The sequence below is a fragment of the Amblyraja radiata genome, chromosome 3 (assembly GCF_010909765.2).
Source record: "Amblyraja radiata isolate CabotCenter1 chromosome 3, sAmbRad1.1.pri, whole genome shotgun sequence".
In the NCBI taxonomy this organism is placed as follows: Eukaryota; Metazoa; Chordata; class Chondrichthyes; order Rajiformes; family Rajidae; genus Amblyraja; species Amblyraja radiata.
In genome coordinates this window covers 94,780,023-94,795,217 of record NC_045958.1, presented here as the reverse complement: position 1 = coordinate 94,795,217, position 15,195 = coordinate 94,780,023, and the positions used below count along the sequence as shown (strand labels likewise).

At 49.3% G+C, this 15,195-nt stretch overlaps 1 protein-coding gene across 2 annotated transcripts; it reads right to left on the bottom strand.

Annotated features, from left to right (window-relative positions):
* mxd4 (MAX dimerization protein 4) lies at positions 1-14,853 on the bottom strand. Of its 2 annotated transcripts, XM_033018388.1 has the most exons (6): positions 14,591-14,851; positions 14,352-14,439; positions 6,374-6,403; positions 3,856-3,970; positions 3,222-3,399; positions 1-2,260 (listed from the first exon to the last, which is right to left on the bottom strand). In XM_033018388.1, exons 1-6 carry the CDS (start codon positions 14,652-14,654, stop codon positions 2,106-2,108), a joined length of 630 nt encoding a protein of 209 aa, XP_032874279.1. In that variant the 5' UTR covers positions 14,655-14,851; the 3' UTR covers positions 1-2,105. The 2 variants fall into 2 exon arrangements, with proteins under 2 accessions (XP_032874279.1, XP_032874278.1); XM_033018387.1 differs by lacking the exon at positions 3,222-3,399 and having other exon boundaries at positions 1,729-2,260; positions 14,591-14,853.
* Positions 14,854-15,195: the final 342 nt, after the last annotated feature.

Below are 15,195 nucleotides of genomic sequence, written 5' to 3'. Positions count from 1 at the left end.
TAAAATACAGCTGCCATGTTCTAACCTTGGACTGAACCCTGCACGGGGGAGGGGTCACAGAGTGATAATCCCCCCATTACTACCAGCCCACCCGCTGCAGGACAGGAGGGGCAGGGAACAGTCAGTTGGAGAGTGCAAATAAACAAGGTCTAGTGAGCTGCCGAGAATTATCTCATCGGTTTTCTGAGAGTTGGCGGTGAGGGGGCGGAGAACGGGGTCGGGGAGAAAGTCGAGATCGGGTGCAGGCGCCCCTGAGAAATGGCCAGCGGCAGAGAAAGATGGAGGGAGATGAGAGAGAGAGAAAGAGAGAGAGAGAGAGAGAGAGAGAGAAGAGAAGAGAGAAAAAGGGAGAGAAGGAAAAGTCAAGGAGAGAAAGAGAGGGAGAAAGAGAAAGATAGAGAAAGAGAGAGAAAGAAAGAGAAAGAAAGTAAAAGAGAAAAGCTACTCAAGTGCGGAGACATTCCCCCCCTTTCCTCACCCCTCCCGCTTCCCCCCACAAGCACAGTTTAGATAACATTTAGGAAAATATAATACAAAATTTTGATACAGGAAATTCGAAACTACACCGGTTAAAATTACTCGACTAATGTTTTTTGTTTGAAGAGACCTCTCTAGAGACTCGTACGTTTAAAAAAAAAAAAGAATTGGTCGTGTCGTCTGGAAGGCCATGCTCTAATGAGTAACACCAAGCAGAGCGTAGAAGCAGCCCGTATAGCTGGGACAGGAACGATGTAAAGGATGCGAGCTCGGTAGCTGGGCGGTGCGGCACTGTAAAATGTTCTGTGCGACACCCCCAGCATCTGCAGGACGACAAGGAGGACCCGTCACACCCTTGGCAGAACGCCCCGCTCATCCCAAAGGAAGGATCCTGTCTGTGGGGAAGCCGATGAAGATATGTGACGGGAGAGAGGTGGGAGACTGACCGCCCCCGGGGAAAGCCCGAGAGGGAACAGATTCAGCCCCACTGATCGCTCCTGCCTTTATCATGGGCTTACCAGACCAAGCGGCTTAAATCGAGGCTCTGCTTGTGAGGATAATCATTAGAGCAGGGTCCACAATCCCAGCACCTTGTTATTGCTGATATTCTCTCCACCTTCCTCGTGACAGTCAGCCAAAATCAGACAGGGTCCAGTCCACTGTCTGAGGGGAGAGTCTGATGTAGATGGGGAAGGGGGGGGGAGGGAGGGGGAGAGTGGTGAGTGTGGATAGACACAAAGTTCTGGAGTAACTCAGCAGGTCAGGCAGCTGTACCTAATTTAGTTTAGTTTAGAGGTACAGCATGGAGACAGGCCCTTCGGCCCACTGAGTCTGCTCCGACCAGCGATCTCCATACACTAACACTATCATATACACTCGGGACAATTTACAATCTTCACCGAAGCCAATTGACCCCCAAAGCTGCACATCTTTGGAGTGTGGGAGGAAACCAGAGCACCCGGAGAAAACCCACGGAGTCACGGGGAGAATGTACAAACTCCGTACAGACAGCACCCGTAGTCAAGATCAAACCCGGACCTCTGGCGCTGTAAAGCAGCAACTCTACCTCTACATCTCTGTGCCGTCGTATGTGGAGAGCAAAGATCGGTGACTGAAGAAGGGTCTCAACCCAAAACACCATCTATGCATGTTCTCCAGAGATGCTGCCTGAGCCGCGGAGTTACTCCAGCATTTTGTGTCTATCTTTGGTATAAACCAGCATCTGCAGTTATTTGTTTCCACGAGGTGGGAGGGAGAGAGAGTCTGCCGTGGGAGGGAGGGGTGGGATGGGGCAAGATGTGTTCTGTTCTGGGAGGGAGGGGTGGGACGAGTTCCACTCCAGGATGGGAGGGGTCCACTACGTGTAGGTCTGGAAGGGGTGGCGGGATCCGCTCCAGAGGCACCAGGACCCAGTCCGGTTGACTCCACTCCGGAAGGGGTGGAGGCAGGATTGGGATCCACTGTCAATCAGTGGGCTCTGGTCCGGTCCAGGTGAGTCCTGTCCAGTCCAAGAGAGGGTCTGCTCAGGTAGGAGATGGTGGTGGAGGATGTGAGAGACAGAGAGAAGAAAAGAGGGAGAGGAGGATGTGGTGCGAGCCCCACTCCGCCCCGCATGGCCCCACCGGCCACTATGAGAGGCGGGGGATGATGGTGCGGGAGTCAGCGTAGCCACTGTCGCTGGAGCTGCTGCGGAAGCTGTAGCGATCGTCCACGTCGCTGCCACTGCCCACGCTGTCCAAATCGCCCGGCACAAACTCCATCCCTTCAATGTCCACGTCCGCCTCTGTGTGGAAGCACATGGGAGGATTTAATGTCATATGTCCCACACAGAGCATTTACATTCTTACTTGCAGCAGCACTACAGAATATCTAAACATACTACACTGTAAATAACATAATAAACACAAGTTCAGTGTATGTGTATATATATATATATATATATACTAGACCAAGGAGGACCCGTTGGGTCCTGTCCCCTCAACGCGTGGTTGCGGGGGGGGGGGACCTGCGGCGTCACACACACACTAACTACCCCCACACACACAGGGGGCGGGGGGGGAGGCAGAGGGCGGAAGGGGGGAGAGGGGGGGTAGGGAGGGGGAGGGGAGGGAGGTGGAGGGATGTACGCTCGCGACTCGGGTTTTCCGAGAGAAGCCGAGAAAACCCTCATCTCTCTCCGCCCCCCCTCCACTCCCCTCCCCCTGAAAAAGGATCCCGACCCGAAATGTCACCTATTCCTTTTCTCCAGAGATGCTGCCTGACCCGCTGAGTTACTGCAGGTGAGGGGACGGGGGAGTAGAAGCTGGGTGGGGGCGACACACATTGACCTTGGGGGGAAACGGAGGGGGGGGGGGGAAAGAGCTGAGGGAGGGTCTGGTCCGCCAGAGTCACATACACTGACCTTGCTTGGAGTCGCTGCGGTTGGTGGACATGCTGGAGCCCTGGCTGTGGGTGTGAAGGGGGAGCCGGGCAGGTGGTCACATACACTGACCTTGCTCGGAGTCGCTGTTGTCCCAGTGTGTGGGTGCGGAGCGGGGAGGGGTGAGGGGATGGGAGGGGGGTCACACACACTGACCTTGCTCGGAGTCGCTGCGGTCCCAGTGTGTGGGTGCGGAGCAGGGAGGGGTGAGGGGACGGGAGGGGGGTCACACACACTGACCTTGCTCGGAGTCGCTGCGGTCCCAGTGTGGGTGCGGAGCAGGGAGGGGTGAGGGGACAGGAGGGGGGGGGTCACACACACTGACCTTGCTCGGAGTCGCTGTGGTCGCTGCGGTCGGTGGACACGCTGGACCCCAGGCTGTGGGTGCGGAGCCGCTCCAGCCCCTGCACCGCCAGCTGCTCCAGGCGACGACGCAGGTATCGACGCTCTCGCTGCAGCTGCTCCTTCTGGTGCACGGCCTTCTTGTCCTGCTCCTCCAGCTTCTGCCCGGCCCGCAGGGGGGGGGGAGAGAGAGAGAGAGAGAGAGGGGGGTGAGAGATGGCACGGCCCAAAGACCACAACACATGTAAAATGTACAACTCTGCGCCCCACCTCTCCCTCACTGCAAGACACTCTCCCCGTACCCCCCCCTCCCCCCCACAGTGTGTATGTGCGCTTATGTGTCTGCCTGTGCACGCGCATGCCCACGTGCGTGCCTCTGTGTCCCTGTGTCTGCGCGTGTCTCTGCGTGTGCACGTGTCCCTCTGTCTGCCTGTCGCTGTCCACAGTCCTGGACAGAGTAGATGTGGAGAAGGCGTTTCTGCTCATGGGAGGGTCTCAGACCAGATGACCGGCGAGAGGGTGGTGAATCTGTGGGATCATTGCCATAAACGGCTGTGGAGAGGCAGGGGGAGGGGGGGGAAGCTCCATTGAGGGAGGGGCGAGTGAAGGGGAGTTACCTTGATGTGAGTGCGCGCTCGTTTGAGCAGACTGAGCGTGGTGTGTCTGGAACTGTCCGGCCCGAGTGGTACGAGCTCCTTCAGCTGCTCCAGGTACAGCCGCAACTTGGCTCTTCTGCAAAGGGAGGGAAGCCCGGATTAGAACGGCGAGCGGCACGGCCACAGGCCCTTCCGCCCAAAGAGTCCATGCTAATTAATCCGATCTCCTCTGCCTGCACATGATCCATCCCTCCACTCCCTGCAACTCCATACAGACAGCAGCTATGGTCAGAAACGATCCCGGGTCTCTGGCGCTGTAAGGCAGCAACTCTTCCGCTGCGTCACCATGCCGCCCATCTCCTGTAAACAATTTCGGTGCCAAACATGATGCCAAGTTAAACCGATCTCCTCTGCCTGCACGTGATCCATATCCCTCCATTTCCCCGCACATCCACGTGCCTATCCAAAAGCCTCTTTAACATCACTAACGTATCAGCTTCCATCACCACCCTTGGCAGCACGTTCCAGGCACCCGCCACCCTCTGTGTAAATAATTTGCCTCACACATCTCCTTTAAACTCTGCCTCTCTAACCTTAAAACTATGCCCTCTGGTCCGTTGATATTTCCACCCTGGGAAACGAAATCTATCTACAATATCTACGCCTCTCATAATTGTATATATTTCTATCAGGTCTCCCCTCAACCTCTCGCATTCCAGAGAAAACAATCTAAATCTGTCCAAGCTGTTGAAGTTCGCAGCCTTCTAACCCAGCCAGCTCCTGTCATCAGTGGAGGGGTCAAAGGAATAAAATAAAGGACTGGGGGGGGGGGTGGAGAAATCCACTGCTACAAGAGGGGAAGCTGGAAGATCAGAAGGGAACAGATCTTTGCATATGACAAGGGACTGTAACTAAACACACAGATGCAATGATTTTCTCTGTGAGACCCTTTGACATTGTTCCAGATGAGGTCTCATCCAGACTTCATTTTAACTACAGGAAGATGCTTTTACTCAAAGATAGGCACAAAATGCTGGAGTAATTCAGCAGTTCAGGCAGCATCTCTGGAGAAAAAGGATTGGTGACGTTTTCAGATTGGGATCCATCTGTTTTCTCCAGAGATACTGCCTGACCCGCTGAGTTATTCGAGCAACTCGTGTCCATCTTTGGTATAAACCAGCACCTGCAGCTCCTTTCTCCAGTGTTTTTGCTCATTGTCTTGCATTAAAGGCCATCGGATTAGAGTCATACAGCATGGAAACAGGCACTTCGGGTCCATGCTGACCAAGATGCCCCAACAACGCAAGTCCCACCTGCCTGCATTTGACCCAAACCCCTCTAAACCTTTCCTTTCCACGTACCTGTCCAAATGGTCTTTTAAATGTTGTTATTGTACCTGCCTCAACCACCTCCTCTGGCAGCTCATTCCATGCACCCACCCCGCATCATGTGAAAAAGTTGACCCTCAGGTTCCTATTAAATCTTTCCCCTTAAACCCAAGTCCTCTGGTTCTCGATTTCCCTACCCTGGGTAAAAGACTCTGTGTGTTTACCCTATCTATTCCCCTCATGATTTTATACATCTCTGTAAGATCACCCCTCAGCCTCCTGCGCTCCATGGAACAAAGTCTCAGCCTGCTCAACCTCTCCTTATAGCTCAGACCCTTGAGTCCTGGCAACATCCTCGTAAATCTTCTCCGCACCCTTTCCAGCTTGCTGTGTGCCAACCCGCAATGATCCATGAAGATATCCAGCATCTCTAAACATCTTTTAATCTCTCAACGTTTAAAAATATCTCAATTTTCTATTTTTGACACCGAAATGACCACGTCACTTTCCTCCGTATTATATTCCATCCACCATATCCTTTTCCATTCACAAATCAGTCTACCTTTCTTGAAACCTCTCCTCACACCCCTCTCATGCATTGTCAATAAAAACATGACAACATTTTCTCAAGTAGGCTAAGCTCCAATTAGTTTAATGTTATATCCGTACCACTCCAACTATGTGGGGTCATAGGGCTGAGCTGCATTGAAACAGGCCCTTCGGCCCACCTTGAGCATGCCAACCAAGTTGGTATATTGGGCTAGTCCCTTTGGTCCATATCCCTTGAACAACTATCCATATATTCCTCTGAGCCCTTCCTATCCAAATAGCCCACTAAAACCTTCCTCTAATATATCTGTCCAAATGCCTTTTAAAGGTCACAAATCTCTAACATTTAATAGGAACCCGAGGGGAAACTTTTTTACTCAGAAGATGGTGGGTGTATGGAACGAGCTACCAGAGGAGGAGGTAGTTGTGGCAGGTGCTATAACACAATTTAAAAGACATTCGAGGGATATGTGGCAAACGCAGGCAAATGGGACTATGTTAGATGGGGCATCGTGGTCAGCATGGGTGAGTGGGAACGAAGGGCCTGTTTCCATGTTGTGTGACTCTATAATGCGGCCCTCAACAGTTGCCATCCAATCGGCGGCTGATAGCAAGGCTGTGGGTTTGGCCACAACTTCCATTCACAACTGCTCCGCACTCACCTGTGCTTTTCCAACTCATTGTGCGAGGACCTGGAACAAAAAAAATAAGAAACTCATTACAACGTGGGAGTCACAGAGACACGGAGCATGGAAACAGGCCCTTCGGCCCAACTTGCCCACACCAACCAAAATGCCCCATCTGCACTAGTCCCATCTACCTGAGTTCGGCCCATATCCCTCCAAACCTGTCTATCCATGTACCTGTCTAAATGTATGTTACACTTTGCGATAGTACTTGCCTCAACTACTCCCTCACCTTAAACCCATGTCCTCTGGTTCTAGATTCCCCTACTCTGGATAAAAGTGTTCATTTACCTGATCTATTCCTCTCATGATCTCATACACCTCCATAAGACCACCTCAAAGAGGCTTCAAGGGAAGAATATTATTGTAGAAAATCAGCTGATGGCCCCAACAAGACAGTGTAGAGAAGGTTAACAGGAGCATTCACACCACAGAATGCTAAGCTGGAAGTGGATTATAAGGCCATTCGCCCATCGTCTACTCCGCCATTCTATCGTGGCTGAACTATTTTCCCCTCTCAGCCCCATTCTCCTGCCTTTTCCCTGTGACCGTTTACAGCCTTACTAATCACAAACTTATCAATCTCCACTTTAAAAATACACAATGGTCTCCAATGCAATCTGTGGCAATGAATTCCACAGATACACCATTCTCTGACTAAAGAAATTCCTCCTCATCTCCATTCTAAAGGTACGTCCTTTTATTTCAATTAGATCCCCCCTTCTCCTTCTAAACTCCAGCGAGTACAGGCCCAGAGCGTTCAAATGCTCCTCATACGTTAACCCTCTCATCCCTAGGATCATTCTCTTAAACCTCCTCTGGACCCCCTCCAGCACATCCTTCCCAGGCGGATGGGATAGTACCCAAAGATGGACAGAATGGTTGCCTGTGAAGGGTGCTACGCACTATTTGAAAAATTCTTATCTGCCTCCACCGTCACCCCTGGCAGCACATTCCAGACACCAACCATCACGATGCCAAGCTCAATTGATCTCTGCCTACACAAAATCCATATCCCACCATTCTCCCTCTGCATATCCATGTGTCTATCTAAAAGCCTCTTAAATGCCACAATCATATCTATCTCTATCACCACTTTGGCAATGCATTCCAGGCACCCACCACTCTCTGTGTAAAAAAAAAAGCTTCCCACCATCCAGCTCCATTAGACACTGCCCCTCACACCATACAGCTGTGCCCGCCAGCATTTGAATGTTCCACCCTGGTGGCAAGGCTCTGGCTTTCTACTCTATCAATGCCTCTCATTTGTGTAAACTTCTATCAGGTCTCTCCTCAACCTCCAGCCTACATGTCACAGTCAGACATAGTCTTGGGGTTAGGGCAGCTGAACAACGAGCTGGAGGAAAAAAACACAAAGTACTGGAAGAACTCAGCGGGTCAGGCAGGCAGCTTCCGTGGAAGGGAACAGACAGGTGACGTTTCGGGTCGGGACACTTCTTCAGGCTTATTGTAGAAGCGGGGGAGAAATTGGAAGAGAGGTAAGGGTGGAACAAGGCCTGGCAAGTGATAGGTGGATACAGGTGTGGGGGGTTTTGATGAGCGGATGGGTGGACAAAGACAGTGGAGTATGCAAGTAAAGAGCAACTAGAAACAGATTTTAGTGCACGCAGACTTTCATAGTGATACAGCACAGAAACAGGCCCTTCAGCACAACTCGTCCATGCTGACCAAGATGCCCCCTCTACTCTAGTCCCACACCTGCCCTCATTTAGCCCTTAACTCTATACATGTGCAGAGGAGATGGCTGAAGCAGGTTCAAGAACAACATGTTACAAAAAAATTGGGAGATACATGGATAGAAAAGGTGCAGTGGGGCCATTCTGTGGAAAGCGAACCAAAACGTCACACACGTGACCGGATGTCATCACATTAAAAAATGATTGTAAGAGATTAATCTTATTCATTGCTATTTTCCTACCTACAGAACTACAATACATGTCTGCTAAAGATATGACCATTCTAGCTTTTAAAAATTCAGTTTGTAAGATAAAACGGAGTTATGAAAAAAATACTTCCGTGTGATGTCACACACGTGACCAGCCCTGTTTGACCTCTGACCCTAAACATTGTCAGCATAACATTAAAATTTCACTTGATAAACTTTGAAAAAAAAGTCATATATAGTACAAAACAATATACTGTTATGCTTTCGGAATTAGAAGAGATGTATTCCACAATTTTTCATATTTTTAATCACACACATGACTAAGAATGGCCCAGTGGGATATGGGTCAAATGCAGGCAGACTCTAGTGTAAATGGGGCATCTTGGTCAGCATGGACAAGTTGGGCCAAAGTGACAGTTTCCATGCTGTATAACTCTACGACTATAATACGATGACCTCTATTGCAAGACAATTTGGATAAATGCATTTTCCTGCAGATAAAATAAAGTCTTGATGAGACCTCATCTGGAACAGTTGCTGCCTGACCCGCTGAGTTACTCCACCTTTGTGTCTATCTTCGGTTTAAACTAGCATCTGCAGTTCTTTCCTACATATATACTCCTTTGAGCTCTGCCATTCAGTGAAGGTCTGGCCTTGGTTTGACGTCCCAAAATGCACCATTCTCTGCATTAAACTCCATTAGCCATTCCCCAGTCCACGCAACCATCTAATCAAAAGCCTGCTGTAATTTTGTGATAGCCATCTTCCCATCAGTTGGTTCACCAACCTCCTAGTAGAAATCCTAGAGGATTCCAATACAAACCAACACGTCCAGTCTACAAACCTAGCCAGTTGTCCCACCAACTCAACGCACACAATATCCAAAACTTCACCGGACCCAGTCACCTATTCCACTGCAGCAGAGTGGTAGAGCCATGGTCTCAGAACACCAGAGACCCCGGTTCGATCCTGACCTCAGTTCTGGGCACCATGTTATGGGAAAGATGTTGTCAAGCTAGAAAGGGTTCAGAGAAGATTTACAAGTATTTTGCCAGGATTTGAGGGCCTGAGCTACAAGGAGCAGTCCTGATCCCGTCTTGGTAAGTCTCTTAAAGTTTACGTTTATTATTGCAGAGGTACAGTAAGAAGCTTTGTTTTGCACGCTATCCAATCAGATCAGATAATATCACACATAAATACAATCAAGCCAAACTCCAAGACAATAGGTTGAGCAAATGGGAAGACACAGAGTGCAGAATATAGTTCTCAGCATTCCAGTGACCGGGATGGACTAGATATGAATCGGACATTTCTCCCCATGGCCATGTGGGCTTCCTCTGGGATTTCTGATCCCTTCCCATGTCCTAGAGCCAAGCAGTTGGGTCAGACTGAAGAAAGTCCCAAACTGAAACATGACCTATCCATTTTCTCCAGAGATGCTGCCTGACCCGCTGAGTTACTCCAGCACTTTGTGTCTAATTTTGGACAGCTATAGAGATACGAAGAGTGTAGAGGACAATGGGCCAAACGTAGGCAAATAGGATTGGCCCAGTGTGCCAACTTGGTCGCCATGGACAAGGTGGGCCGAAGGGCCCGTCTCAATAGCCCTACGGAGGATTAGCGGAACTGATTGGCTGATGGTCCGTGCAGATGAAGGGCTGTTTCCATGCTGTGTCCCTAAACAAAATAAAAACTGCAGGAATCATTCGACAGGTCAGGCAGCATCCGTGGAAAGAAACAGTTACCGCTTCAGATCGACAGAAATGCTCCTCGGATTAAACCTGACGGACAGCATCGCCAATCCAGGCCGACCCCTGCAACACAGGCCAAGTGCTGTCACCAGGACAACGTGCTCTTAATGCCAAGATACGACTCTGTACTTTTATAAAACTTGATACTCGAAAGGCACAAGATGGCAGTGGAAATGTGCCTAGTCATACAGCGTGGAAAAAGGCCCTTCGGCACAACTTGCAAACACCGACCAACCACCAACACTAGTCCCAGCTGCCTGCGTTTGGCCCATATCCCTCTAAATCTGCCCTATCCATGTGCCTGTCTATATGTTTCCTAAACGTTGCGATAGTACTTCCTTCTCAACTACCTCCTCCTACAGCTCATTCCATACACCCACCATCCTTTGTGTGAAAAAAGTCACCTCTCATCTCGGGCTCCTATTTAATCTTTCTCCCCTCACCTTAAACCTATGTCCTCTGGTTCACGATTCCTCTACTCTGGGCAAGAGACACTGTGCGTCTACCTGATCTATTCCTCTCATGACACCTCTATAAGATCACCCCACATCCTCCCACACACAAAGGTACTGAATCCTAGCTGGCTCAGCCTCACCATACAGCTTCAGCCCTCAAGTCCTGGCAAAGTCCTTGTAAATATTCTCTGCACTCTTTCCAGCTTGACAACATCTTTCCTATGACATTGTGCCCGGAACGGGTGGCACAGTGGTAGAGTTGCTGCCTTACAGCGGCAGAGATTTGGGGTCGATCTGCCGACGGGCGCTGTCTGTACGGAGTTTGTACGTTGTCCCCGTAACTGCGTGGGTTTTCTCCGAGATCTTCGGTTTCCTCCCACACGCCAAAGACGTACAGGTTTTATGTTAATTGGTTTGTATACTTGGCATAAGTGTAAATTGTCTCCAGTGTGTGTCGGCTTGTGTTAATGTACGGGGATCGCTGGTCAGTGCGGACACGGTGGGCCAAATGGCCCGTTTCTGGGCTGTATCTCAAAACTAAACTAAACACAATACTCTAACTGCGACCTCACTAACGTCTTATATAACCTCAACCTGATCTCCCAACTTCTATACTCACATGGTGATTTGTCTACTGCCTCCATAAGGTCTGTTATTCTTACACTACAATTGTTGCACTCTACTTATTAATGTTTGTGCTTATGCATAGTATGATTTTACTGGACTGTATGTACAAAAAATTTCACGGGGCCGAAGACATGTGACAACTGATGATATGTGACAGGGAAATGTTTAGATGGTCCACCAAGCTCACATTGGTTCTTCCTGAGACCCGTCTAGTTATTCGGCCGGCAAAGTCGGCTATGGGAACAGATCTGCCGGCTCCGGTCGGGCCGGAGTTCCAGAGCCCTGGCCACAGGCGGCAAAACCTACCCGCCGATCGGCCGCAGAAGTCCCGATGAGGTCGAGATCGGCCACCTCACCCGGCTGAGTCGCACAATTTCAGGGGGACATCAGAGGGGGATTTCAAGTGTGCTCTCGTAATTTTGTCCAGATTAGAGGAGGCACTAAACCATCGGTTGCCAGTAAATCGGTGGTAGGACCTGTATTTACATTACGAGAAGTTTACATTGTGTAGACGAGAGGGAGACTGTTCCGAGAGGGAGTAAGGCCAATGACCAGAGGTGCAAAATTGTCAGAGGAATTGGGGGGCAAGAATTGCAGCAGGATCTTGATCAGTTGAGCAAGTGGGCTGATGAAAGGTCAATGGAGTTTAATGCGTGTGAGACGTTGAGTTTTGGGAATTCAAACCAGCGCAGGATCATCACAGTGAATGGCAGGGCTCTGGGGAGCGTTATAAACTAGAGAGATCCTGGAGTGTAAGTACATCGTTCCCCGAAAGTGGTATCACAGGTAGATAGGGTGATGAAGGAGGCTTTTAGTGTGCTGGTCTTAATCAGTCACGGTATTGAGTATAGAAGTTGGGATGTTGTGCTACAGTTGTACAAGATGTTGATGACTTTTGGACGCCCTACCATAGGAAGGATGTTAAGCTGAAAAGGATGCGAAGGGAGATTTATGAGGATGTTGCCAGGACTCGAGGGCCTGAGCTATAGGGAGAAGTTGAGTAGGCTAGGACTATATTTCTTGGAGCGCAGGAGGATGAGGGGGTGATGTATTAGATGTGTATAAAACCATGCAGGGAATAGGGTGAATGCAGAGTCTTTTATTCAGGGTAGAGGAAATCAGAAGCAGGGGCCATAGTTGAGGCATTTACCATAACAGCATTTAAAATACATTTGGCCAAGTACATGAATAGGAAGGGTTTAGAGCGATATGGGCCAAACCCGGGCAGGTGGGACTAGGGCAGATGCGCATGTTGGTCGGCATGGACAAGTTAGGCCAAAGGGCCTGTTTCTGTGCTGTATGGCCCTATGAATATTTGCATGCTCTAAAGTTTACTGCCTGTTTCTCTTTACACTAAGAGCTTGCATGCTCCACTGCCTTTGTCCTCCCATCAAAACCTCCCTCACCTGTACCCACCTATTGTTTGCCAGGCTTTGTCCTGTTCCCACCCAGCTTTCTTCCACCCCCCCCCCCCTCCCCCCAACAATCAGTCTGAAGAAGGGTTCTGACCCAAAACGTCACCTATTCATGTTCTCCAGAGCCGCTGTTTGTGTCTTTTTTTTTGTAAACCAGCATCTGCAGTTCCTTGCAACAATACTGTAGAATTCACTGTCTGTTAATCTTTACACTGAAAGTTTGCATGCTGTAGTTACACCATAAGAGAGCAGCAGAATTAGGCCATTCGGTCAAACAAGTCTACTGGCTGATCCATTTTCCCCTCTCAACCCCTGCCTTCTCCCCGTAACCTTTGACGCCTTTACTAATCAAGAACCTAGCAATCTCTGCTTTAAAAATACCCAATTACTTGGCCACCACAGCAGTCTGTGGAGATGAATTCAACAGATTTACAACCTTCTGGCTAAAGAAATTTCCTCCTTCAGTTTAGTTTATTATTGTCACGTGTATAGAGGTACAGTGAAACGCTTTTGTTTGTGTGCTACGCAGTGAAAGAAAAGACTATACATGAATAAAATCAGACTGCGGTGCACTGATAATATTTAATGCAACCACCTCCATTCTAAAGGTACATCCTTTTATTCTGAGGCTGTCTTGGGCTTCACTGACGTCTGTGGCAATGAATTCCACAGATTCGCCACCCTCTGACTAAATAAATTCCTCCTAATCTCCTTCCTAAAGGTACATCCTTTTATTCTGAGGCTATGACTGGTTCTAGACTCTCCCATTCCTGGAAACGTCCTTTCCACATCCACTCTATCTAGGCCTTTCATTATTCGAGTTCATTGCCTGCAAGGTATTGGTGGAAGCCGTAACGTTCAAGGGGAACGTAGATCAATGCATTAAAATAGATTGCAAGTTGCATGCAATCGAATAGATTACAGGCAAAGACGGTCTGAGCGGCCTTCTGTGCTGTCCGTTGCTAGGAAACTAAAGCAATCAACTCACTGCAGTGAGAGAGAATTGCAATGGATAGCATGCACGGGTTAAATAAACCAACGTGGACCAAGCGTAAGCGCTTCCCAATTAGGGAGCCCGGACTCACTGCTCCAGCCTCCCAAACAGACGCCGGGCGCCTGCGCAGCACCGAGCTCAGCGACAGACAAAAAAAATGGGAGCCTCAAAAAAAACAATCTTGGAGGAGAAAAAAAATAATCACTTTTCCTTAAATAAAAGCACAGGATGCAATGACAATGCAGCCGGATAGAGCTACCTGCCCTTTCACTTTGCATCTGATTATATCCTAACTGATTACCTTAAACCAAAATCACCCATAACAAACCTGAGATAATCAGTGAAATCATTTGGATTGTTCGCAGCAGTTGCGTTATTACATCGCATTTTTTTGGTTGCAAAATGCATGCTTTCCACCTCTTGATGTTTGCATTTTTTTAATCCCAGTTGCAGTGAAGAGAGAAAGAGCGATAGATAGTAATTGCTGAGGTTTCTCTTTATAAAAGAAAATATGCTCGGAAGAGGTAGTTGGAAATTAAATGTACTGAGAAGGGGAGGAAGGAATAAGGGCATAATGGAGAGAAATGGTGTGGAAAAGCTGCAAGGAGGCAGCTGCCCCGTAAAATGACACTGGAACTGTACGTGTGGATCTTGTACGCGTGGCAGTGTTTATATCCGATCATAACATAGCCAAGCCCAAATGGGGGAAAATGGCGACTGGCAAAGATTAAAGAGCCAAAAAAACACACACAAACACGCATATACGACCCCCTCTTCTGCAATTCCTCGTTATTGGTCGTTAGTACCTGTTATTTTGGGCTTTCTTCGTTTTGCCTTTCTTCCTGTTGAATTCGACATCGCAAGGCAACGTCGAGGCATAACCGTGCTCTGCTTCTGCAACCGAAAGAAAAGGAACAAACAAAAAAAAAACAATGAGAGTGCACACTAGATCTGACTGTAAATAGGTGGGATGCAGCTGTCTGCGACTGGTGTGGTTAAGAAGAAGTGGGGGTGGGGGAGGAGAGAATTCTGCAATCGCCTGTACCTCTCTCTCTTCTTTCGATGTACTCGGCTGCTTCCAGCAAGGTTTGAATGTTAAAAAATGCCATTGCTATATAAAAATATTTTTTTTTTGCGATGCTTCAAAAAAAATAAATTCTGCTCCTCTAATGCATGGGCATTGGAAATGGAGGGTGCAGAGGAGACTGTGGGTGAGTTGAGGGGGAGAGGAGACAAGTTTGTTGCAGCCGCTGGTACACTTCACCTCAACCTAGCATGATGACAAGCCCAGATGCATTGTGACGCACCGGCCGCCTTCCGTCCAATGGGGAGGCCCGCAGGCACAACAGTCGCGTTAGGTTGTGCCGGTCCTCCTCTCATTGGACGAGCACCGAGAAAAAAATGTATCAACAAGCGACCCGGCGCCGCCTCCCATTGGTAGCTGCGCCCTTGGCAACAGCGGCCGCACCTCCCATTGGCCGCTGCGCCCTTGGCAACAGCGGAGACGCCTCCCATTGGTCGTTGCGCCCTTGGCAACAGCGGCGCCGCGCCCGCCCGTTGGTGGGCCGACCTGCATATTAAGCAGGCGCACTCGGCGGCTATTGGCTGAGGGGTTTGCATGATAATGAGGTGGGCGGGGACAGGGTGTGT